Source organism: Podarcis filfolensis, assembly GCF_964270895.1.
Source record: "Podarcis filfolensis genome assembly, chromosome: 1".
In the NCBI taxonomy this organism is placed as follows: Eukaryota; Metazoa; Chordata; class Lepidosauria; order Squamata; family Lacertidae; genus Podarcis; species Podarcis filfolensis.
Window position 1 is genome coordinate 46,513,854 of NC_139604.1, and position 19,324 is coordinate 46,533,177.

The 19,324-nt window shown below is 41.8% G+C and overlaps 1 protein-coding gene and 1 long non-coding RNA gene across 17 annotated transcripts in view; one reads left to right on the forward strand and one right to left on the reverse strand.

The window, feature by feature from the left end:
• CLASP1 (cytoplasmic linker associated protein 1) overlaps window positions 1–19,324 on the forward strand; it is a 163,330-nt gene that overhangs the window by 39,086 nt on the left and 104,920 nt on the right. For all 16 annotated transcript variants that reach the window (XM_083584369.1, XM_083584380.1, XM_083584388.1 and 13 more), the window contains exons 3-6: window positions 11,161–11,239; window positions 12,748–12,851; window positions 14,819–14,910; window positions 15,163–15,238. In XM_083584369.1, coding sequence (XP_083440495.1) covers window positions 11,161–11,239; window positions 12,748–12,851; window positions 14,819–14,910; window positions 15,163–15,238 — 351 coding nt within the window. The remainder of the gene's footprint in view (window positions 1–11,160; window positions 11,240–12,747; window positions 12,852–14,818; window positions 14,911–15,162; window positions 15,239–19,324) is intronic.
• Window positions 17,139–19,207, reverse strand: LOC310749456. The gene is made up of 2 exons (XR_014541638.1): window positions 19,091–19,207; window positions 17,139–17,746 (listed from the first exon to the last, which is right to left on the reverse strand). It is a non-coding gene; the product is annotated as an uncharacterized lncRNA (long non-coding RNA).

A 19,324-nucleotide genomic window follows, 5' to 3' on the forward strand; every position in this document is an offset into this window, starting at 1 on the left:
GTTGCCCAAAAGTTCCCATGAGGCTTCTCCTTCCACTCCTGCTGCTGCCGTGCAGACAAACCAAGCAAGAGTCAGGGGGAAACAAACCATGAGCCTGTTTGTTCACATTGAACCTATACTTGGTTTAAAACAGCAGCTTAATATGATGTGCAAACCAGGGACTGGAAGCAGCTCTACAGGGTCTTAGGCAAAGGTTTTTTGTCCAATACTTTCTTTTTTCTGTAGATGCAAGAGATTGGATTGGGAACGTATGATTTCTGCTACTGATTTCCCCATAAGGGAAAATAAAGGGAGGGAACTCAGTTCTTGAATGCCGGGAGTAATGAAACTCCCGACCTCAATATGCCATAAATCCTTTTTTTCCCTTTTGAAATGTTCTTGCAAAGTAAGCATTTGTTTACTATATTAAAAAGCACACACCCTACAATTCTAACTATAAGAGACTGTTCACCTAGCTTCCATCACAAACAGACTTTCAAGTTTTTTTTTTTTACATATTTGATGCTAGATCAAAGGAAAAGCAAGGAAAAAATGCTTTAAAAGGACAATGCTACTAAAAAATATATGATTATTGGTATACAGGATATGTTATGTGTATATAGTGTGCAGATGTGCCTATGTTTTAGGTGGGGAAAGTATACCTTTGCCATCAGATTACATGACCACTATCTAGGGATAGAATTTATAGAATTGGGACTCAATCAGTTCTTAAAAACCCATTGGATTGATGGCTAGATTGATCCTAAACAGTGGTCATATTGTGCTTTAGATTGCATATTAAAATGCTTAAAAATACATAGTGCATGGAAGGTGCTTTGAACCTTCTCAGAGGCTCTCCTCTTTTTACTCTGCGTGTTCTAACACCAAGCATTAAAATAGATTCAGGGGCCTTGAGCTGTGACTATCAAAGCAAGCCTGCTCCTATTGTGCTCCTGGGCCTATATAGATTAATGCACAACAGGGGTGTACAAGAGGGACCTGAAACAAAATATTGCAGTGCATCAGTCTCCTCCTGCCAGAAGTACTTCTGTTCAGAGTTCCAGCTACTCAGCCACGACATCCTTCAGGAATCTGTAAAAAAAGCTCAAGCAAGATGGCTCTTTTCTTTCTCCTCTCACCCATGGGTATCCACAGGAAAGGAGGTAGTGGGAACGATAATCCTCAAATAAGCCATAATCCTCAAATTCTCATTTTTTAAAAAAGAAAAGCCTATGTTTATAGCATTTGTAGAACCTGTGATATGAAACAAAGCATACAGGTACTATCCTCTTCTCTCTCTTTTGGTCTGCTGTCCCCTTTCAGTGTTTTCATTCCCCAACCCAAGAGAAGTTCCTTCAGATGCTCACACCCCACCAACTTTTCCTAGGTTTCTTTTTCAACTGCTAACCAACTTCCTTGCTTTAAAGGATTTTGTTTCTACATGCCGATTACTTCAACCAAGTATGTTGATACACCCGCCCCCACCTCCCTGTTTTCTGTCTTTTCAGCACTCAAATCACCTGAGTTTGCTATTAGAGGGAGTGGTGATGATCTGCCACTGAATGTTGGTGACAGGACTACTGGTTCTTTGACAGACATGGCAACCTGCACTGACCATTCAGCTGTAGCAATGGGTTGCTTGATTACCATGTTCTTTATAAATGTGGTATTAGACACACTTTGCACATTTATGCATGCCTGCATATCTTCTGACTAGACCTTTCCCATTAGTCTTAAGCTAAACTCTTGAATTGCTGGATGAAATACCCTTTTGATTGTTTTGTGGTGAGAAAAGTCCAATTAGATAACGTTTAAGAAGGGACCCAGCAAGAGAAAGAATGGAGCCATGCCCATAATATTATATACAGTAAGCCCCCAGCCTACGTTCATTTAACTTCTGCACTTTTAGCTTTATGCGCTTGGCAACTGAAAAAATATTTAAAAGGGGACGGAACGGGTGCAGGCTTCTGGGGAAAAGGATTTTGGCAATCCCGCCTGCCATTGCACCCAATATGTTTTGACTATACACAATTTTGGCTTTAGGTGTGACTGTCTTTTAACTAGTACTCCTGCAGCCAGTCTTATACCTGCTTATGTGCATGTATGTGTTCATGTGCTTAAGCTGTGATTAGCCAGATGCTGCTGCTGTTGTTTTTCAAACTTACCCACAGATGCTTACTGTGTCCTGATCAATGAAAGGCACCCATCTCTCTTCCACCTCTTGTCTTCTCATCCCTCAGCTTAATGCAGAAGGTCAAGAAGGTTAAAAATAGACACAGTCAGATTGGAAACTGAAACCCGAGTATAGATTTATTAAAGCAGAGCAATGTGTGCCAAGGGAACAACCCAGCTTCTCATCTTGTCGTCTGTGTTGGGGGCTTTCCTTCTGCATAGTCACTGTATTGTACAAATGAGTGCATGCTTTATTTGTTGTCCACAACCGACACCCCTTTCCCTCGAAGCAAATTGACCAAGCTGTGGTCCATGGCCCAATTTCAAGTGGGTGACATGATGTAAAGGTGGTAGTAGAAAAAGAGAGAAAAGAGGTTTGGGGTGAAGATAGAGGAGGGTGTGGGGTGGCTGGGTGGGAAAAGAGGGCAGGAACCCTTTAATGGTTTTGTATAGGAGAGGATTTCAGCAGTTGCCCACCTGAGTGACAGTTTCATCTAGGACACAACTATTAAAGGTGTTCTCCCCTCTTTCCCTACTCATCCATCTTAAATGAGAGGCCTCCGGCCTTGTCAGCTGATGGTAGGCAGCCCCTGACAGATTACACCTGAGGGAATGTGGCCCTTAGCAGAGAAAAAGATTACCCAGCCCCATCTTATCCTGTATTCTACCACAGTATTTTGTAACTGATGAACATGATGTTGTTGTTCATTGCTTGGTATATTGAGCTACTGTTAGGTTGCTGTGCTGAATGTGGTGGCTTGGTTGTCAGTGGTTACTGACAAGTGGCACAACCCTAGCACCTCAGTACCCCTTATAAAGCCTGTGCGTGTAAACAGTTGCACAGTTATTCCCCTCCTCTGTATTGTGCAGATGTTGTGGTATCCCAAGCCATCTACTGGAAGGGCCCTGAGTCTTCTCTGCAGGGTCAGGTAATGAAGGAGACGGCAAAATGCATTGGTCAGAGAGACAAGTTGAGGTCTGTTCCTAGAAGGAAGTCTGGACAGGTGAGCGTTGGAGAGAGAGAGAGAGAGAGAGAGAGAGAGAGAGAGAGAGAGAGAGAGAGCTGGGAAGGAAGACTTTGGGAACTGGGTTTTGAGGAACAAGAGTACAAACAGAGCAGGGAAGAGGGTCTAGGTAGGAGCTGAACCTGGAGAGAGCCTATGAACTGCTGACAGGAGAGGGGAGTTGTACAGTATAAGGGCAGGAAAGGGCAAACAACCTTAATATTATTGGGGCCCAAGGCTTTTTTAAAACGTATTTTCTTACCAGGATGCTGTGACAGAAATAGCAGAGCCCCACCCTAGCACCCAGAAGGGCTGTGCTTGGAATTCATACGTGACTAATTTCACCTGACAGACGCTATTGTCAGTCGACAGAGAATTGAGAGAGCATTGTACAAAGGCCAAAACGAAGCTGTGGCACACTTCAACGGAGAGTGTGCAAAAGACCCGAAGTTGGCTCAGTCGCCTATAGATGCCGAAACGATTCAGCCTGTGAGTTTGTGAATAAATGTGTAACATGGCAAAAGTAATTTTAGTTGTTGGTTCCTTAAACATAAAAAATAAAAAACCAAGGTTCAGAAATAATGACTGGGAGATCATAAATAGGCAACTAAGTCAAGTTTCAAGATTTGCATTGGTGCTGTGGGCTGTGCCAAGGGCTTGGACAAACTGTAGAAGTAATAGTGAGGTCGGGAACGGGTCTCACTTCTCGTCTCTATCTCTCTTGTGCACTGCTGCTTTTACTTGTTCCACCACAATGCTGCTCAGCAACAGTGCTTCTTGGCTTAAGTATGCTAGCCGCTGGAGGCTAAAAGGAGGATTGAGAACCAGAGCTGCATTCTAAACAAAGGGCAGTGCTGATCTGGCTGCAAGTCTAGCTCTCCTACTGCTTATTGTAGCATTAGAAAAGGAATGTGCACTGGATGAGGACCTGTAGACTGCAGTAACTCTTAACAATAAGCATGCTCCAGAACTGCCATTGGGCCAATACCACTGGGATACTTTTCACAGCTTCAAGCACTGCAATGTTTTGCTCTCAAATGCAGTTTGTCACATTTACTGGAATCAAATATGAGTAGAGTGACACACAATATGGTTGTCTCTTGAGAGCTTGGAGGAATGGCACAGCAGAAAGGCCGTGGCTCAGTGACATAGGCCTCAAATAAGTATATATCTCCAAAATAGACATCTAGTGTGAATTTCTGTACTCTCCTCCCTTAGATTTAAAAGTCACATTGTTAGGGAATTTAATTGAGCTAATGACATTTCAGCTCCTACAGCTAAAATGTTCTCAAAACAGAGAGGCTTCAGGCTTTATAAAGAGAACTCCACTGATCGGTAAACAGTCAGTTGTATATCCCACTGGTATTGCTTACCCGCCCCCCCATCCCAAATTACTCTCTGTGCACTTCAGTAAAGAATTAAGGGTGATGGAAGACCCTTGGATTTCTTATAGCAGGGGTAGTCAACCTTTTTATACCTACCACCCACCAATGCATCTTTCTTGATGGTAAAATTTCCTTACCGCCCACCAGTGCTCGATGGAAGGAGGATTCAGCTTGTGCTGTAGAACCCCCTACCACCCCCCTAGAATCCTGAAACGCCCACTAGTGGGCGGTAAGGACCAGGTTGACAACCCCTGGCTTATAGTGTAGAAGGCACTCTTGTAGCACTTACTGACACTTCCTTCTAATGTTGGTGCTAATTGTTGAGACTCCAATCTTTCTATATATAATTGTGTCTGGCAGTGTTTCCGAATTTGTTCACGTGCACGAACAAAAACTTCACAACAACGAACACTTCCACAATACGGTTTGGGAGAATATTGAGGTGAAGTGGGAGGTGATCCTTTTTATCACAGCCCGTTCCCAGATGCTCACGGCTTTGGATGTTCACTAATTGGAAGATAAGCTTAGGAAGGCTAGGTAGATAGAAGAGGCCCAAGTACACTTGTTGATTAGACTTAATTGACAGCCTGCATTCCTGAAGTGGGCTTGATTTTAGGAATGTGGGAAACTGCCTTATAACAAGTCAGACCAAACCTAGCTCCATATTGCTGACCAGTGACTTGCCTCCTCTTTCAGGCAGGAGTCTTTCCTAGCCCTACTGGGACTTTGGGCATGTGTGGCATCTGCTTTTCCACTAAAGCTGCAGCCCTCCCGTGTCCTGTTTTTCCTCCATGTATACACCCTTGCTGTAATTCTCTTTGCCCCTCCTCCCCCAACCCGCCTGTAAGGCTGCAAAAAGGGGCCACTTAGCCCAGGTCCTTGATGTGAGTTGTAGTCCAAAACATCTGGAGAAGGTACTAGGTTCAGGAATTCTGACTTTCATTTCACGAGCTAGTACCAATATTTAAAAACTGTCTTCAATTTTGAACAGTGTGTGAAAGAGCTGAATTGCAAACCAATCAAGGAGATGTTATGCTAACCGCAAGTATTTTAGCCTTTTCACTCTGCACTGTTCGGTGGTAGATTTTTAAAAAGAATCTCAGGAGCCGAAAGATCAAGGACCTGTCATAATAAGAAGATAAAGACATGACAGATCATTCAGGTGAATGTATGTTCTGTTTTATAGTGAGGAATAGCTAGATCAAGCTGCATATTAGCCAGAATTCATTCTTCTGCTATTGCACAAATGTGGTTCCTGTTCTGATTTTTTTTTTTTAAGAGTTATCTCTGTAGTGGCAGCTGGTTTTTCACAAGGGATGAAAATTCAAGACATAGCACATCTGACTTGCTTACATCAAATGATTTCTATCTAATCAAAAAGCCCTATATATGTTTTCCCCCCATTGTAAGTATATAGCTTGGATTTCTTTATGTGGCTTAAGGGGTGATTTATCTACAGATGCTTAATTTTAGAGCACCAAATACTGTATATGACGTGTGTGTGTGTGTGTGTGTGTGTGTGTGTGAGAGAGAGAGAGAGAGAGAGAGAGAGAGAGAGAGAGAGAGAGTGTGTTATGGTTAACCCAATGTTGGCTGTAGTTACACTAATGAACCTGCCTTTTGAACTGATACTTTTTGAAACTGCTGTGGACTCAGTTAGTGGCCTGTCAGTCTATTCTCGATCTTTGTGAGACAATGGTGCTATATCACTCCTACTTCTGGTTTTGGAAGTAACGGGATAATTGCTGTGATAGCCTGACCCCTTAGCTAATTTTAAATGCTGATTAGACAAGGAAATAGCTAAAAAGTCTTAGATGGCTTAACTGTGTCCCCATTGTCTGATCCTAGAAGCTGGGAGTGGGTTTGGGAATTTAATTGTTTTTATAATTAGACCCTGGTAGGTTCTGCTCGTGCTGTACTGAACTTGTGAAACAGTTGGAAGCAACGGATATACTGTGCACTTTGTATTTTTCCCTGAAGTGTTCGGAGGATTGCTTTGCATATTACACCAAGCCAAACACCATGGCTTGGTACAAATGTGGAGGCTTCTGGGGAGATTGTGCCAATGTCACTCCTTCCCAGTAAGCCATCGTTTAACCAAGTGTGTCATCTAAACTTGGGCTGTGTATTAGCTCTTTCCCTTCTAACCATGAGCTTTAATCAGTGCTTGTCCTTGGTTTACTGCTTGTGCATGGACTGGAGAGAGCTGCTCCATGAGCCTGGGTTCAGAGGACGTGCTTAGCTCAAAATGGTGCAGCAGCAAAAAATAAAAAAAATGAGAAGGGAGAAGTGAAGTGGCTGCAGGTAGAACATTTATCTCCATGCTGTGTTAGTTTTCCAATTGGAAAGGGTAGACTTTTGTTTTTCATGTCACAATGCATTCAGAAGCCTCCCTCACCTGCTATCTGAAGTGCTGCTGTCTACTCAGCCAACTCATTCTGCTGCATGCATAGGCTAGGCTTTATCTAAAGGTCACCGTAGGGGTAAGTGCACCTATTTCCAGAATCTTGATATTTCCAAACATGTGAGATAGACGGTAGTTTGTTACTTCTCCAGCAGCGGCCCTTGATGCAACTGGAAGCCTTCATGGCACCTAACAGAGCCTCTTTTGAATGTCTGCTGCCTCCTCACCTATTCCACCTTAAGGCTGGGACCAAATGCAGACTGCAGGGTTTCACAATCAGCCAGCTTCCCCCAATGCACACTTTGTTTCCCATCTTCTAGCCCAGTGTTGAGGAACATTTATCAGTCTTAGAGCCATATTCCCCCATGGGCAACATTGGGGGGGGGGTGCGTATTTCAGTGGCAAACAGAGCCAAGGGCCAAAAGAGCAAAAGGTGTAGCTCCTAACCTTTCTGCAGCAGGCTGCATTCCAGCCACCTTCAAGCCACAGGTTTCCGTCCACACGTATACACACACGATTCAGACAAGCAAGAGATGTTATCACAGTTCACTCTTTTGTTACATTTTTGTTGGCTAGTATGGTCCTGCTCTGAGGGATGTGGGTGGCGCTGTGGGTTAAACCACTGAGCCTAGGACTTGCCGATCAGAAATTCGGCGGTTCGAATCCCCGTGACAGAGTGAGCTCCCATTGCTCGGTCCCTGCTCCTGCCAACCTAGCAGTTCGAAAGCACGTCAAAGTTCAAGTAGATAAATAGGTACCGCTCCGGCGGGAAGGTAAACAGTGTTTCCGTGTGCTGCTCTGGTTCACCAGAAGTGGCTTAGTCATGCTGGCCACATGACTCGGAAGCTGTACGTTGGCTCCCACGGCCAGTAAAGTGAGATGAGCGCCGCAACCCCAGAGTCGGCCACGACTGGACCTAATGGTCAGGGATCCCTTTACCTTTTTATGGTACTGCTCTAATACAGTTCTTGAGCACCCCAAAAACTGCTACCTCTGCTTTTTGTGCCAATAGTGACTCACTTTGCTTTATTAATTCTGCCCCGGGCTTTTCTTACTATATTTTTTTCATATCTCCCCTGAGCTTTTCCAAGTCTCTTCCCACCCTCCTCTGCCTACTTCATCATTACCAAAGCATGTTTTTGAATTTGCTTTTCAAAAAGAGTTCCAACTTTGAATTCCTGAGGGGATTTTTTATATATAAAGATGCAGTAGTGCTTTGGTTGCCTTTCTGCTTGAGACTAGTGTGGTTGTTCTTACAGAATTTGACTTGAGATTTAGTTATTTTTATTATTATTTTGTAAAGATCCCTGTTCCGTTTTCAGCTGAGGTTGAGGTGGCTTTTCTACGCTCTTGAAAGAAAAATGGCCTTATTGTTGGTTGAAAATCTCAACTGAACATTCATTAGTTGAGGTACTATGAGCTGTCGATTTACCAAAGGTTGGCGATTGGATGATTGGAGATGTGTGAGGTGTTTCTCTTCATGGTGGCTCAACATATTGGGATGTTAATTTCCTTAGACTCAATTTGCTCATGGCTTCAAAATCTTGAGGACGAGGAGCGATTCCTTCCTTAAGCCCCTAGTAAAATTGAAAGAGGTAAATGCAGGAACAACCTGCATTTGTATAGAAATAGTGAAATAAGGAGTGAAGCAGAAATAGATTTTTTAAAAACCCATATGCTGCTGGTGCTTATAAACAAAACAATTATGATTGAAGATTATGTTTTGTTTTAGTTTGCTTGGCCTCAAATCCTCCATATAGTTTTCCCCTTCTCCAGTCTTGTAAAAATGGGTCAAGTATTCAATTCCCCTTTCTGAAATGGGTAATTCTAGGCTGGTGTTTGGCCATGGATGATAAATGTGTTGAAAATGACTACATCGCTTCTTGCTAAAACTGCAGAGTATTTTCCTGCCCTTGCAAATGGAAGTGGATGAGCCTTCTTTACCCCGAAGGGAGGCAGAGTAGCCTGTATGGTTGAACCTAAAGATTAGATCAATGCTTTGCAAGCCTGAAGTTTTCTCGTTTGCCATACTGCTCTCCGCTGTGCAAAAGATAATTGCAGTTAAATGAGGAAATGGTGCACCTTTTTCTGTCATGATTAAGCATTCCTCATGCTCATAACTCGAATTTGGCGTTGATTTACTAATTCTGGCTCATGGACTAGTGTCCTCCAAATTGCAAACCTTGAACAGAACAAATGCACCCCATGTATGTTGGGAACACCAATAGTGCACATATTTACAAGAATAATTGATTATAAATATATCTTGTAGCAAAGGTGCTTTTTCTACCAAAGATTTTACAAGTGATCTCTAGCATCATCTAGTGGTAGCATTTGAAAACACAATAAAAACGAAAACGCGTGCTGTATTTTCTCTCTAATAAGCAACTTTCTAACCATATGGTGAAATGCGAATAGTTTTACTATACTATTAAAGCTCAAAAAGTGGATGAAACTGAGTGGGGTTCTACTACTGCTTACCAAACTTATAGTGCGAAAATAGTACTTGTGCTACGTGCGAGCACCCCTGGGGTTTGTATCGCATGAGTTATAAATTCTTATTTTGCTACTAGACAGTAAAGGTTCCAAAAATTGCACCTCAATGGGGTAGAAACCCCAGGGATGCTCACGTGTTGTGTAGGTGTTAGCAGTACTACTCTCACTAGACGTTCATTGAGCAGTAGCGCAACCCCAAGATAAGGACGGTTAGCGAGCGGGCGCCGCGGCGATCTGGGCGGGTGGCCGGGAAACCTCTTGAGGTCATGGCGAGCGGGGTGTGCGCGGCCGAGACCAGCGCGTCGGCGTCCGCCTCGCTCGGATGTGGGGATGAGGCTTCCGCGGGGTCCCGGGTTCCGTATTGCAAAGCAAGCCGCTCTTGAGGCCGGTGTTTGCGATTGCGGACTGATACCCACAGTGCATTGCAGCGATGCTCATTTGCATAGAGGGATTCGAAAGCGGCACGGGCGGGGCGGGGGAGGGAAGAGGCTCCCTTCGCTTCCGCTCGTGGCGAACAGCCGGCGACGCCTCTTGCAAAGGAGGACTTTTGCTGTTTTGCAGAGTTAGTTCAATCACATCGGCTGCTGAGAGTTTTGGGGTTAATAAAATAAAATGCTGCAGTCCACAAACAGATTACTTTGTCAAACCCCAGACGCATATTTACTCGGAGGTAGCAAAGCTAAATGGGCGTTTACTTGTGGATGCATAGGAGGAAAACACGCTGAACGCAGCGGGGACTTACTTTCGAGTAACACTGTGAAGAAATAGTCCGTAGATAAGTTTCTTGCTGCAAACACACAGAAGCTTCTGTGGAGGCTGCATGAATTTCGGGTCTGATGGTTTTCTCAGTTAAGTCGAAGGTTCATTCCAACCCGAGCAGACTTCTTGCGAGGGCTGGCTTTATAGAGTGACTTTCCAGCAATGTCACTTAACAATGAACGGTAATGCCGAGAACTCACTTTTATAGGTTGTTTCATATATGCAAGAGTTATTCGTTATACCCTCTACTAACAAATGATGTGTTAGAAAGAAGCCAGCATTGTCTCAGTAAACTGCCTTCCCCCTGTTGGAACTGTTAGCAGCATGATATGTCTACTTGGATGTAAGTCCCATTGAGTCACGTGGGGCTTACTCCCAGGAAAGTGGGTCTGGGATGGCATTCAAAACAAGTATTTTGGTCTAGTACTTGCATTCTTTTTACTATTATTTACACTTCTTAGCCACCTGTTAACCTCATTCTCTCTGTGACACACACCAAGTCAGTCACAAAATTAGAAACAAAATAACACATTAGATAGTGCATTAGATAAAAATACAAAACAACAACACAAAGACAAATGCAAGGCTCTACAAACATAGGCAGTAATATAGCTCCTTTAGTTACATAATAACATAATAACTATTGTCCGTAGTTGTAGCAAGTTACAAGTGCCTTATGTCAATTTTGCAGATGGTGAGCAGCAGTTTGCCAAGACCACCTTGTGAATTTATTAATTTAAGGTGAACTTTTGAATTTGGGGGGGGGGGAGAGGCAGACATTGCCCTACACCAGGCTGAAAATGCATAGCTGTTAATTTACTACTTCTAAATGTTCAAAAGTAGTAGTGTGTAGCAATGCAGCAGCAGGGAGCCCTATTCCATTGTGCTTAACTTTCATGTTCAGTTTGCACGCTTTATGTTTACCTCTCTCTCTCTCTCTCTCTCTCTCTCTCTCTCTCAGGTTGTCCTGCTGGGCTTGGACATCTTATCTGCGCTGGTGTCACGGCTCCAAGATAGATTTAAAGCCCAAATTGGAACAGGTAAGGTCATTGGGACTAGCTGAGCCAAAAGATGTAGTATTTGATTGCATGCTATTCTGTAATATTCTGCTGATATTATTTTCCAGCTTGCAGTCTCTTTTCTTAAATTGTTGCAACTATGAAGAAATAGCAGTTTGCAACAACTGTGATTGTGAAGTCTGGGACTTGTCTGTCTGCATGTATACACACCAGAGCATTTTCCTTTTGAGCCGCAGCTATGTTGACAGGCTGTAAAGTGTTAACTGGAATCTGGATTCCAGTTTATATATTAATTTCATAAAATTTACACACCACTTGATTGTATAATAGTATTACTAATTAAAACAACAAAATCAAGATTTTTTTTTTTGCAGTACTTTAAAACATACAAAAAGTTAAGATAATAAAACAGATTAAAATTCACACTAGTATTTCTGAGCATCTAGGCAGGCTTGCCTAAACAAGAATATTATTGGCAGGTGCCAAAAAGAGTACAGTGAAGGCACCTGCTTGACAGGCAGGGAGTTCTAAAGTGTAGGCGCTGCCACACTCAACAATAGAGTTCTTACCAATGCAGAATGGGTATTATGTGGCACTTATACTAGTGCCAATTCTGCCAATTGAAGCTGTCAGGTGGGTGTATATGGGTTCAGGCTTTCTCATAGGTAAACTGGTCCCAAGTTGTTAAGGGCTTTGTAATAATTGTAATAATAACACCTTGAACCTGGACCAGTAGCAGATTGGCAAGCAATGCAGATCTCTGAGCACTGGTGTTATATTCTTTGTTCATTCTTTCTATAACATTTATTGTGTGCCATGGAGTTTAGAATCATTAGTTTGGTGATGTTCCTTTAGAAACTGCTTAAATTGGAAAGCCAATTTATCATTATCCTGTTTCTAAGCTTATTTTCAGAACAAAAGGGGCAAGAAGCTGGGTTTCTTGTTGTGGGGGCATTAAATGAAAGCTGGATTCTCAGATTCTAAATTCTGCACCCAGTGTTGCATGTGGAATTGTGGAAATGCACACAGGTAACACTGATTCACCATCAGTGGAGCAGATTATAGACTGGGGCATAAGGCCTTGCGGTTTGTGTAAGACCTGCTTTGAACATAACATGGACCGAGCGGAAAGCACTTACTCATGGCTGCTTCCCATGTGTATCTGGTTATATTTAAAGGAACTTGCTGGCCAATTCACAGGTTCACTTCAGCTCCTAATGTTCGATCATTATATGCAAATGGGCTAGCACATGTGGCAAGTGCATGTCAATGTCACTGGGAAGTTCACATGGGTAAAGTCACAGCATGCGCATCTGTTGATGAGAATGGTGTGGTAGCCTTGTCGTTAGCCTGTTATCCTTGGCAAGTGTCTGTTCCATTAATGTAAGTAGCTTGCCAGACCCACTATTTAAGACACCTTGAAATATGTGGGAAGGGTTGGGTTCTCATAGAATTCTTCTGTACTTCCAGCTCTGTCTTTCCATACCCCTCCCTTTCCCCCCCTAATCAGCCGTGCTTTTTGCCCTTAGTACTACCGAGTTTAATTGACAGACTGGGGGATTCGAAAGACTCGGTCCGAGAGCAGGATCAGGCACTGCTGCTAAAAATCATGGAGCAAGCTGCTAGCCCTCAGGTGAGTTCCTGGAAATATTCAACTTCAGTATACAAGTAAGCAACTCCCAAGAAAAGAATCCCTTGAAGGTTTTGGTTTGTGATCATTTAGAAAAATGCAGCTTTTCAAATAGGCTGAGTGCTACCTATCCATCGTAGGCAGCATCCTGCAGACTGAATTGCAGTGGAATTGCAGTTGTGGTGGCAGCATTTTTGCTCGGCACACAAAGGCAAAAGCTTTCAATGAACTGTCATGGTCTGCTGCTTCAGAAGTGCAATAGTTAATAATAAAGTTACTAGAGGGATTGGAATCCAGAATCTTCACAAAATCTGTATGCAGTTTAGGGAATACACCCAAACCTGTGAATTATTTTGAACCACCTACCTGCCTGTTTTGTTGTGAAAAGCCTTGAAATAAATACATTGCTGCAATAGATTCCTTCCCCAATTGCTTTCAGCTATAAAGAATGTTAATCTTACAGACACTCATTTGGAAGCAAATCCCATTGAAACAAATTTAAAACTGATTTTTATTTTTATTTTACACTCAGTTGGGGGCTATAAATTCCAAATGGTTTTCCTGATTTGGGACCAAGAGGTTTCAAAACAGTTTTGTGGAAGCACCATGCAAAACAGGGGTGAATAAGTTCTGTGTAAACGGTGTGTAAGAAATCAGGTACAATGTTTTTGGGAAAACGCTTGTTCCTCACAATTCACTCCTCAATGAAATTGTTTATAGGGGGGCAGGTATATTATATTCTCTATCACATTCTGTTTGAACAACTGGCCATCTCTCTACTGAGGTAACACTTACTTCTGGAGTCTTTCAGCAGCAGCAGTAGTCACAGTTTGAGTATCCTAATTTAATTCCTTGGAAGGTTGATGGGGAGGAAAGACATGAATATTTACAGTACCGTATTTTAAAATAATGGTCACTGCACATGTTTTAATGAAAAATAGCCTATTACAGAGAAACAGTGTACACGAAGTAGATACATACAAAGACATTCATCTCCATACTTTGAGAAGACAAATATTTAGCATTTAATGGAGCATGCCATTCTCACTTTAAGGCCCCCTTCATTTGTTACATGTGTGTAGCACAGCTTAGATCTCTGGGAAGGTTCCCCTGCGCATGAGCAATCGCTCACAGTTTTTGGTTCTTCAACTGTCTGCACACAGTGCACAGATATCAGGGGACTTGCCCTGTGGTGAGTGGAGCAGCTGCAAAGCCCCGTTCTGTACCCCTTGCAGAGACAACTCCGCTTTGTGTTTGAAACCCTTGAAAGTAGCTGAGAGCTGTTAAACACATAAATACAATTTTTGGAGACAGCGTTATCGCTCAGAGTTCAACGGATGCGTCACTCTTAAATGACCTACTAGAGCTGTCATTGCTGATGCATCAGTGTTAAATTGGTGGGGAGTACAAAAATCAGTTTTAGGTTTGTTCCAGTAGATGCATCCTGTTTGAAACAAACAAAACACTAGCAATTCTTTTGGCATGGAAAGCTATTCTCTATTTAAACCAACTAAGAGAAAGTGGTTACCAGTCAACTGAGTGTTCCTGTTTACCTAATCTACCTAAAGGGCTGTACTCACTGCATTTGAAATGCTTATTTTATGGGCAACCAAATGAGTTCTAGTCCTAATTGTCTTAACATACATTCAGTTCCCCTTTTGTGGGTAGATGTTCAGGATAGGACTTTCTGGAGAATCACTGTGTGGTGGTTTTGCGTAGTTAGCTTCCTAAGGCAATATGAGAAGGGGCTAGGTTACCACTCACCCAATAAAAAGGAGTTATTAGAAAAACAAAAATTAACAGTTTACTAGTCACACTCCCATCAATGCCTTCTCAGGTGCATGTGAATAGCAACCCACACAACCCCCTGACACTCTTCCTCGGACTTTACAAGACTCAGAATCACAAAACGAAAAACTGCAGCCTGTCTAGGTTAATCTTTCTCTTATTTTCTTGTTTCTCTGTGGCAGTACGTATGGGACAGGATTTTGGGAGGATTCAAACACAAGAATTTCCGGACTAGAGAAGGAATTTGCCTCTGCCTTATTGCAACACTCAATGCGTAAGTTGGAGCTTGTAGCATATTTTGCTGCCCTGGGCTATTTTGGGAGAAAGGGCAAGATATTATTATTATTGTTGTTATTATTATTATTATTATTATTATTATTATTAATACTCCGCCTATCTGTCTGGGTTTCCCCAATTCACAATTTAATAATAATAAATAATAACAACAATATTCACATTCAAAATCATTTCAAAATACTTAGCACATCTTTTGTTCTCTCCCTCCCCCTTCCCTTTGTGTCTTTAGATCTGGAGCTCAGAGTTTAACACTGAGCAAGATTGTGCCACATATATGTAATTTACTTGGAGATCCAAACAGCCAGGTGAGTCTGCAGTGAAACAAATTTGATTAAATATATTCCCCCAGGAGAAAAATGACTGTGGTGGATAGGGAAGATTTTCTTTTTATTTAATTTTATTTCAGATACAGCCTTTAAATTGCATGCAATAAATTTGTCCAAGAAATGCTTGTGGGTGGCAGGTGTGTGGAATTGCAAGCTTTGAGATTTCTCATTCATTGATCTTGGAGCATGATGTCTACTCCTGTGCTGAAGTTGTTGTGCCAGTTTTGAACATGGTTATATGAATGAATGTCTAATGGCCTTCAGTGAGGGTTTGGTTTCATTTCTGCATGTGGTGTAATGTTTCTGCAGTGCCATAAAACTGGCTGCATATAGTTTTATGGGGCAGTGGGAGAGATCTCAGCAGTGAGAGACAGGGGGACCATGATGTTACTAAGATAAATAATGGAACTCCGTGCCAGGGGCAGAATTGTGGAGTTTACCCAGTAATCAAGCCTCTAAAATGAACTCACTCAGTATACTATCTGCCTCCATATTCAGGTGAGGTAGGTATGATTTTTGTCAACATGTATGGGAAGGATTTGAGTTGTTATGCTATAATAGGGTTGCCATATTTCAAACAGTGAAAATCTGGACAGAAAAGTTATTGAGGGCCCCCCCCCCCCCGCCAACTCTTGCCCATAGAAGTGGCATAGTTCAAAGGTCTATGAATAGTTTAAAAATTGGCAGTGCTGGTTTTCTGCCTCTGACAGAGGCAGCAGGGCAGATGGGGCACTTGTGGGGGCTTCTGCCGCCTGAGGCAGTGGCCTCACCCTGCCCAATGGCTGGACCAGTTCTGCTAATAGTGCTCCCGCAGATGATCTCAGTGATTGGCTTGGGTCATAGCTGGTCCTTAAGGTATCCTAGGCATAATCTGTTCAGAGTTTTGTACAGTACCAAAAGAATATTAAACCTGCCATGGTAGCATATGGAAAGCTCATTATACTTGAGATAATGATAACTTCAGGAATTGGTACCTGAATTTGCTAGGTTTTCTCTTCCCTCCCCATTCCCTTTTCTTTTGCTGTCAGGAGCTATCCTTTTTTTTTTTAAAAAAGAAATCTTTATACAGCACTTAGAAGTTAAAAGGAAAAAATACAACTACTGCTAGCAACAAACACAATAATTAGGCATATATCCACGCTTTCACACCTACTAGCTCAATAGTGGACAGATGGTCAACAATGTTCCCCACCTTTTCTGGCTCTAACGGAAGTGTATCTGAAACACGAGTTTCCTTGTTACCTCTCCTCTCACCGCTTCTGTGCCTGAATCCTAAGTTGTACCCTTAGGCTAATAGCAGTTCCCTAGAAATGATCTTACTACTTTCCTGCTACTGCCATATGAGAGCCATTTAGGCTGTGTATTTCCGGAAATAAACCACTTGGCTGAAATTAAATCAGTGTTGTACCAATTAAATACACAAGCACTTCTTTGAGCAAAGATTACGGCTGGCCTTTGCCAAGGGGGTTGGACTCAGTATCTTATCAGATCATAATCCATCACTTGCTGCCTGTTCTTGTTGTAGAGTTATAGCATCAAAGCTGCAGAGAATGGAATTTGCATCAGTATTGACCTCTGATGGTTGAAACAATTAATATAGAAGGGGACCTTGATTTTCAATTGGTTCACTTTTGAGTTAAAGTCGCAGTATGTTCCATGAAGGGCTTCTAATCAAGAAATTCAGGCGAAAAGTAGCCTTGGGTGTACTAAGCAGTTTCTTTGGATCCTGGCTATAGCATTTTATAAAACCCTTGCTTTGTGTCCGACACTGGCTATATTTAAAAGGCGACAAATTTAAATGGCCGGTCTTCTATTTTTAACTGCAGATAGTCTATTTTTAGCTAGATAGCACTTAAAAAAATGCTGTGGAGTCACTCCATGAAATATAACATGATTTTAATGACTGCTCTGGTCGTAAATTACACAGTGAGGAAATGAGAAGCATTGCAGAATTTCTCTTTAGTTCAGTTCAGCATCATTACACAAGTCGCTGTTTCAAACTTGGCTTCCTTGGACTTGAAACATCATTGCTTTTTAGAACAGCTTTCTAGAAGATCTTATTTTTCCCTCTCTCCAGACTGTTTCACTTGCATCTTGTTGTGTTTTCTGCTCAGCCCAGCGGCAAAAGCTTCTTTTTGACCTTGCTTGTAATGGGAAAGAGATTTTCTTCAACTCCATAAAATACTCTGTGCTGCTCCTGCTCAGGAAATGAACTCTGCTGTGCTGTTGCAGGCACAGGATGGATGATTAGGAAGGTGAATCAGGGGAAGAGATGTAAATTTTTATTCTTAATTTATAAACAAATCAGCCGAAACCTATATGCTCTATCATTCTTCATTTTTTTTACTGGTCCAGTCAAAGGATGGTCATTATATGTTAGATATGGGCTTAAAGCAGTTAGGCGGCAACTCTGAGGGTCCGGTTTTATATGTCGTTGAAGTTTTCCCCCATTGATTCATTAGCCTCCTTTTTTAGCCATTAGTCCAGCTGTTGGGCAGAATTCAGGAAGTGTTGATTAGACCCACTGACAGCAATAATTGGATTTAGTTGTTGTGATTGATGACAATGTTATTTATATTAGCTGGCTATGCCTTGATCCAAGAGCACCTAGTATAATACTTCATAGATAATCCTGGTGAAGTTATGGAAGTGTGGGCCTGACTAGGAGACAGCTGGAAGTCTCATGTAAGCTGCTTCTCTCAAAAGAAGAGTTAGATGTAGTTAACAAACAGTAAAAATCCTTTGCGTTTGTTTTCAGTTCTCTTTACTGGAGTTTAATAAATGTAGTGTATTGATTAACAAACAGTAACAAACTGAATGGAAAAGGGGAAACACACACACACACACATATATATACATATCTGTTAAGATGAAAATAATACTGAAATACAGATAAAATATGAAATGTGAAAGGAAGTGACGTGAGAGTGATGGAAGTCCATTACTATTATTATTTTGTAAAACAGCATTTATTGTATTGAAATATACTTTTTTATTCTTTTACTGTCTACTTTTCTTTCCTTTTTTCTTTTTTCTTTTTCTTATATTATTCTTTATGTATGGCTTGTTATTGATGTATTTACTTTGCAATAAAAATTCTTTTAAAATATAAAAAAGGGGGGAAACAATAAAAATCCTTTACGTTTGTTTTCAGTTCTCTTTAGTGGAATTTAATATAAATGTAGTGTGTTGATTAACAAACAGTAACAAACGGTAGTGGCGCCCGCCCTGTGGAACGCCCTCCCATCAGATGTCAAAGAAATAAACAACTATCTGACATTTAGAAGACCTCTGAAGGCAGCCCTGTTTAGGGAAGTTTTTAATGACTGATGTTTTAATGTATTTTTAATCTTTTGTTGGAAGCTGCCCAGAGTGGCTGGGGAAACCCAGCCAGATGGGCGGGGTAGAAATAAATTATGATGATGATTATTATTAGTATAAATTGTTTACATTATTTCAGTTCTCTTTAGTGTAGTTTAATATAACTATTGTGTGTTGATTAACGGGGGAAATCCCCACACACTTGCATAAGAATACAAGATCCAGCATTCTGACACCACAGATACCTACAAGAACCCCTCAAGCAGGATATGAGCACAATACCACAAAGTCATGTTCCTCAGCAACTGATACTTGGAGGCATGCTGCCTTTGATATTAGAGGTAGTATATAGCCATCATGTCTAGCAACTGGTCTCCATAAACATATTTGGAGAAAATCAGATGAAAGAGAGTAAAGTCAACCAAGCACCGCATGTACTTGCTAATGATGCAGAGAGGAAACTCTGGCACCCCTGGCTTTTAAAAATGTGCATGCTTAATGGTCACCTGCCTCAGAGTCTGGAACGTTGTAACTCTTTTTCCAGTACAGTACAGATAGGGTACCTTCCTGGGTGATCTCCAGTGGTCTTCAAAATGGTGTTGCTCCCCAGTTTTCACGGGATGCCCCCCTTGACACGAAAAGGACTATAGTCTCTTTATCTTCCGAGCTGCCTTTCTGCTTTGGGGTGACTTGATTTGCTGTTTGTTTGAAGAGTTAGAAGAGTGCCTCACAAAAGACTGAGAG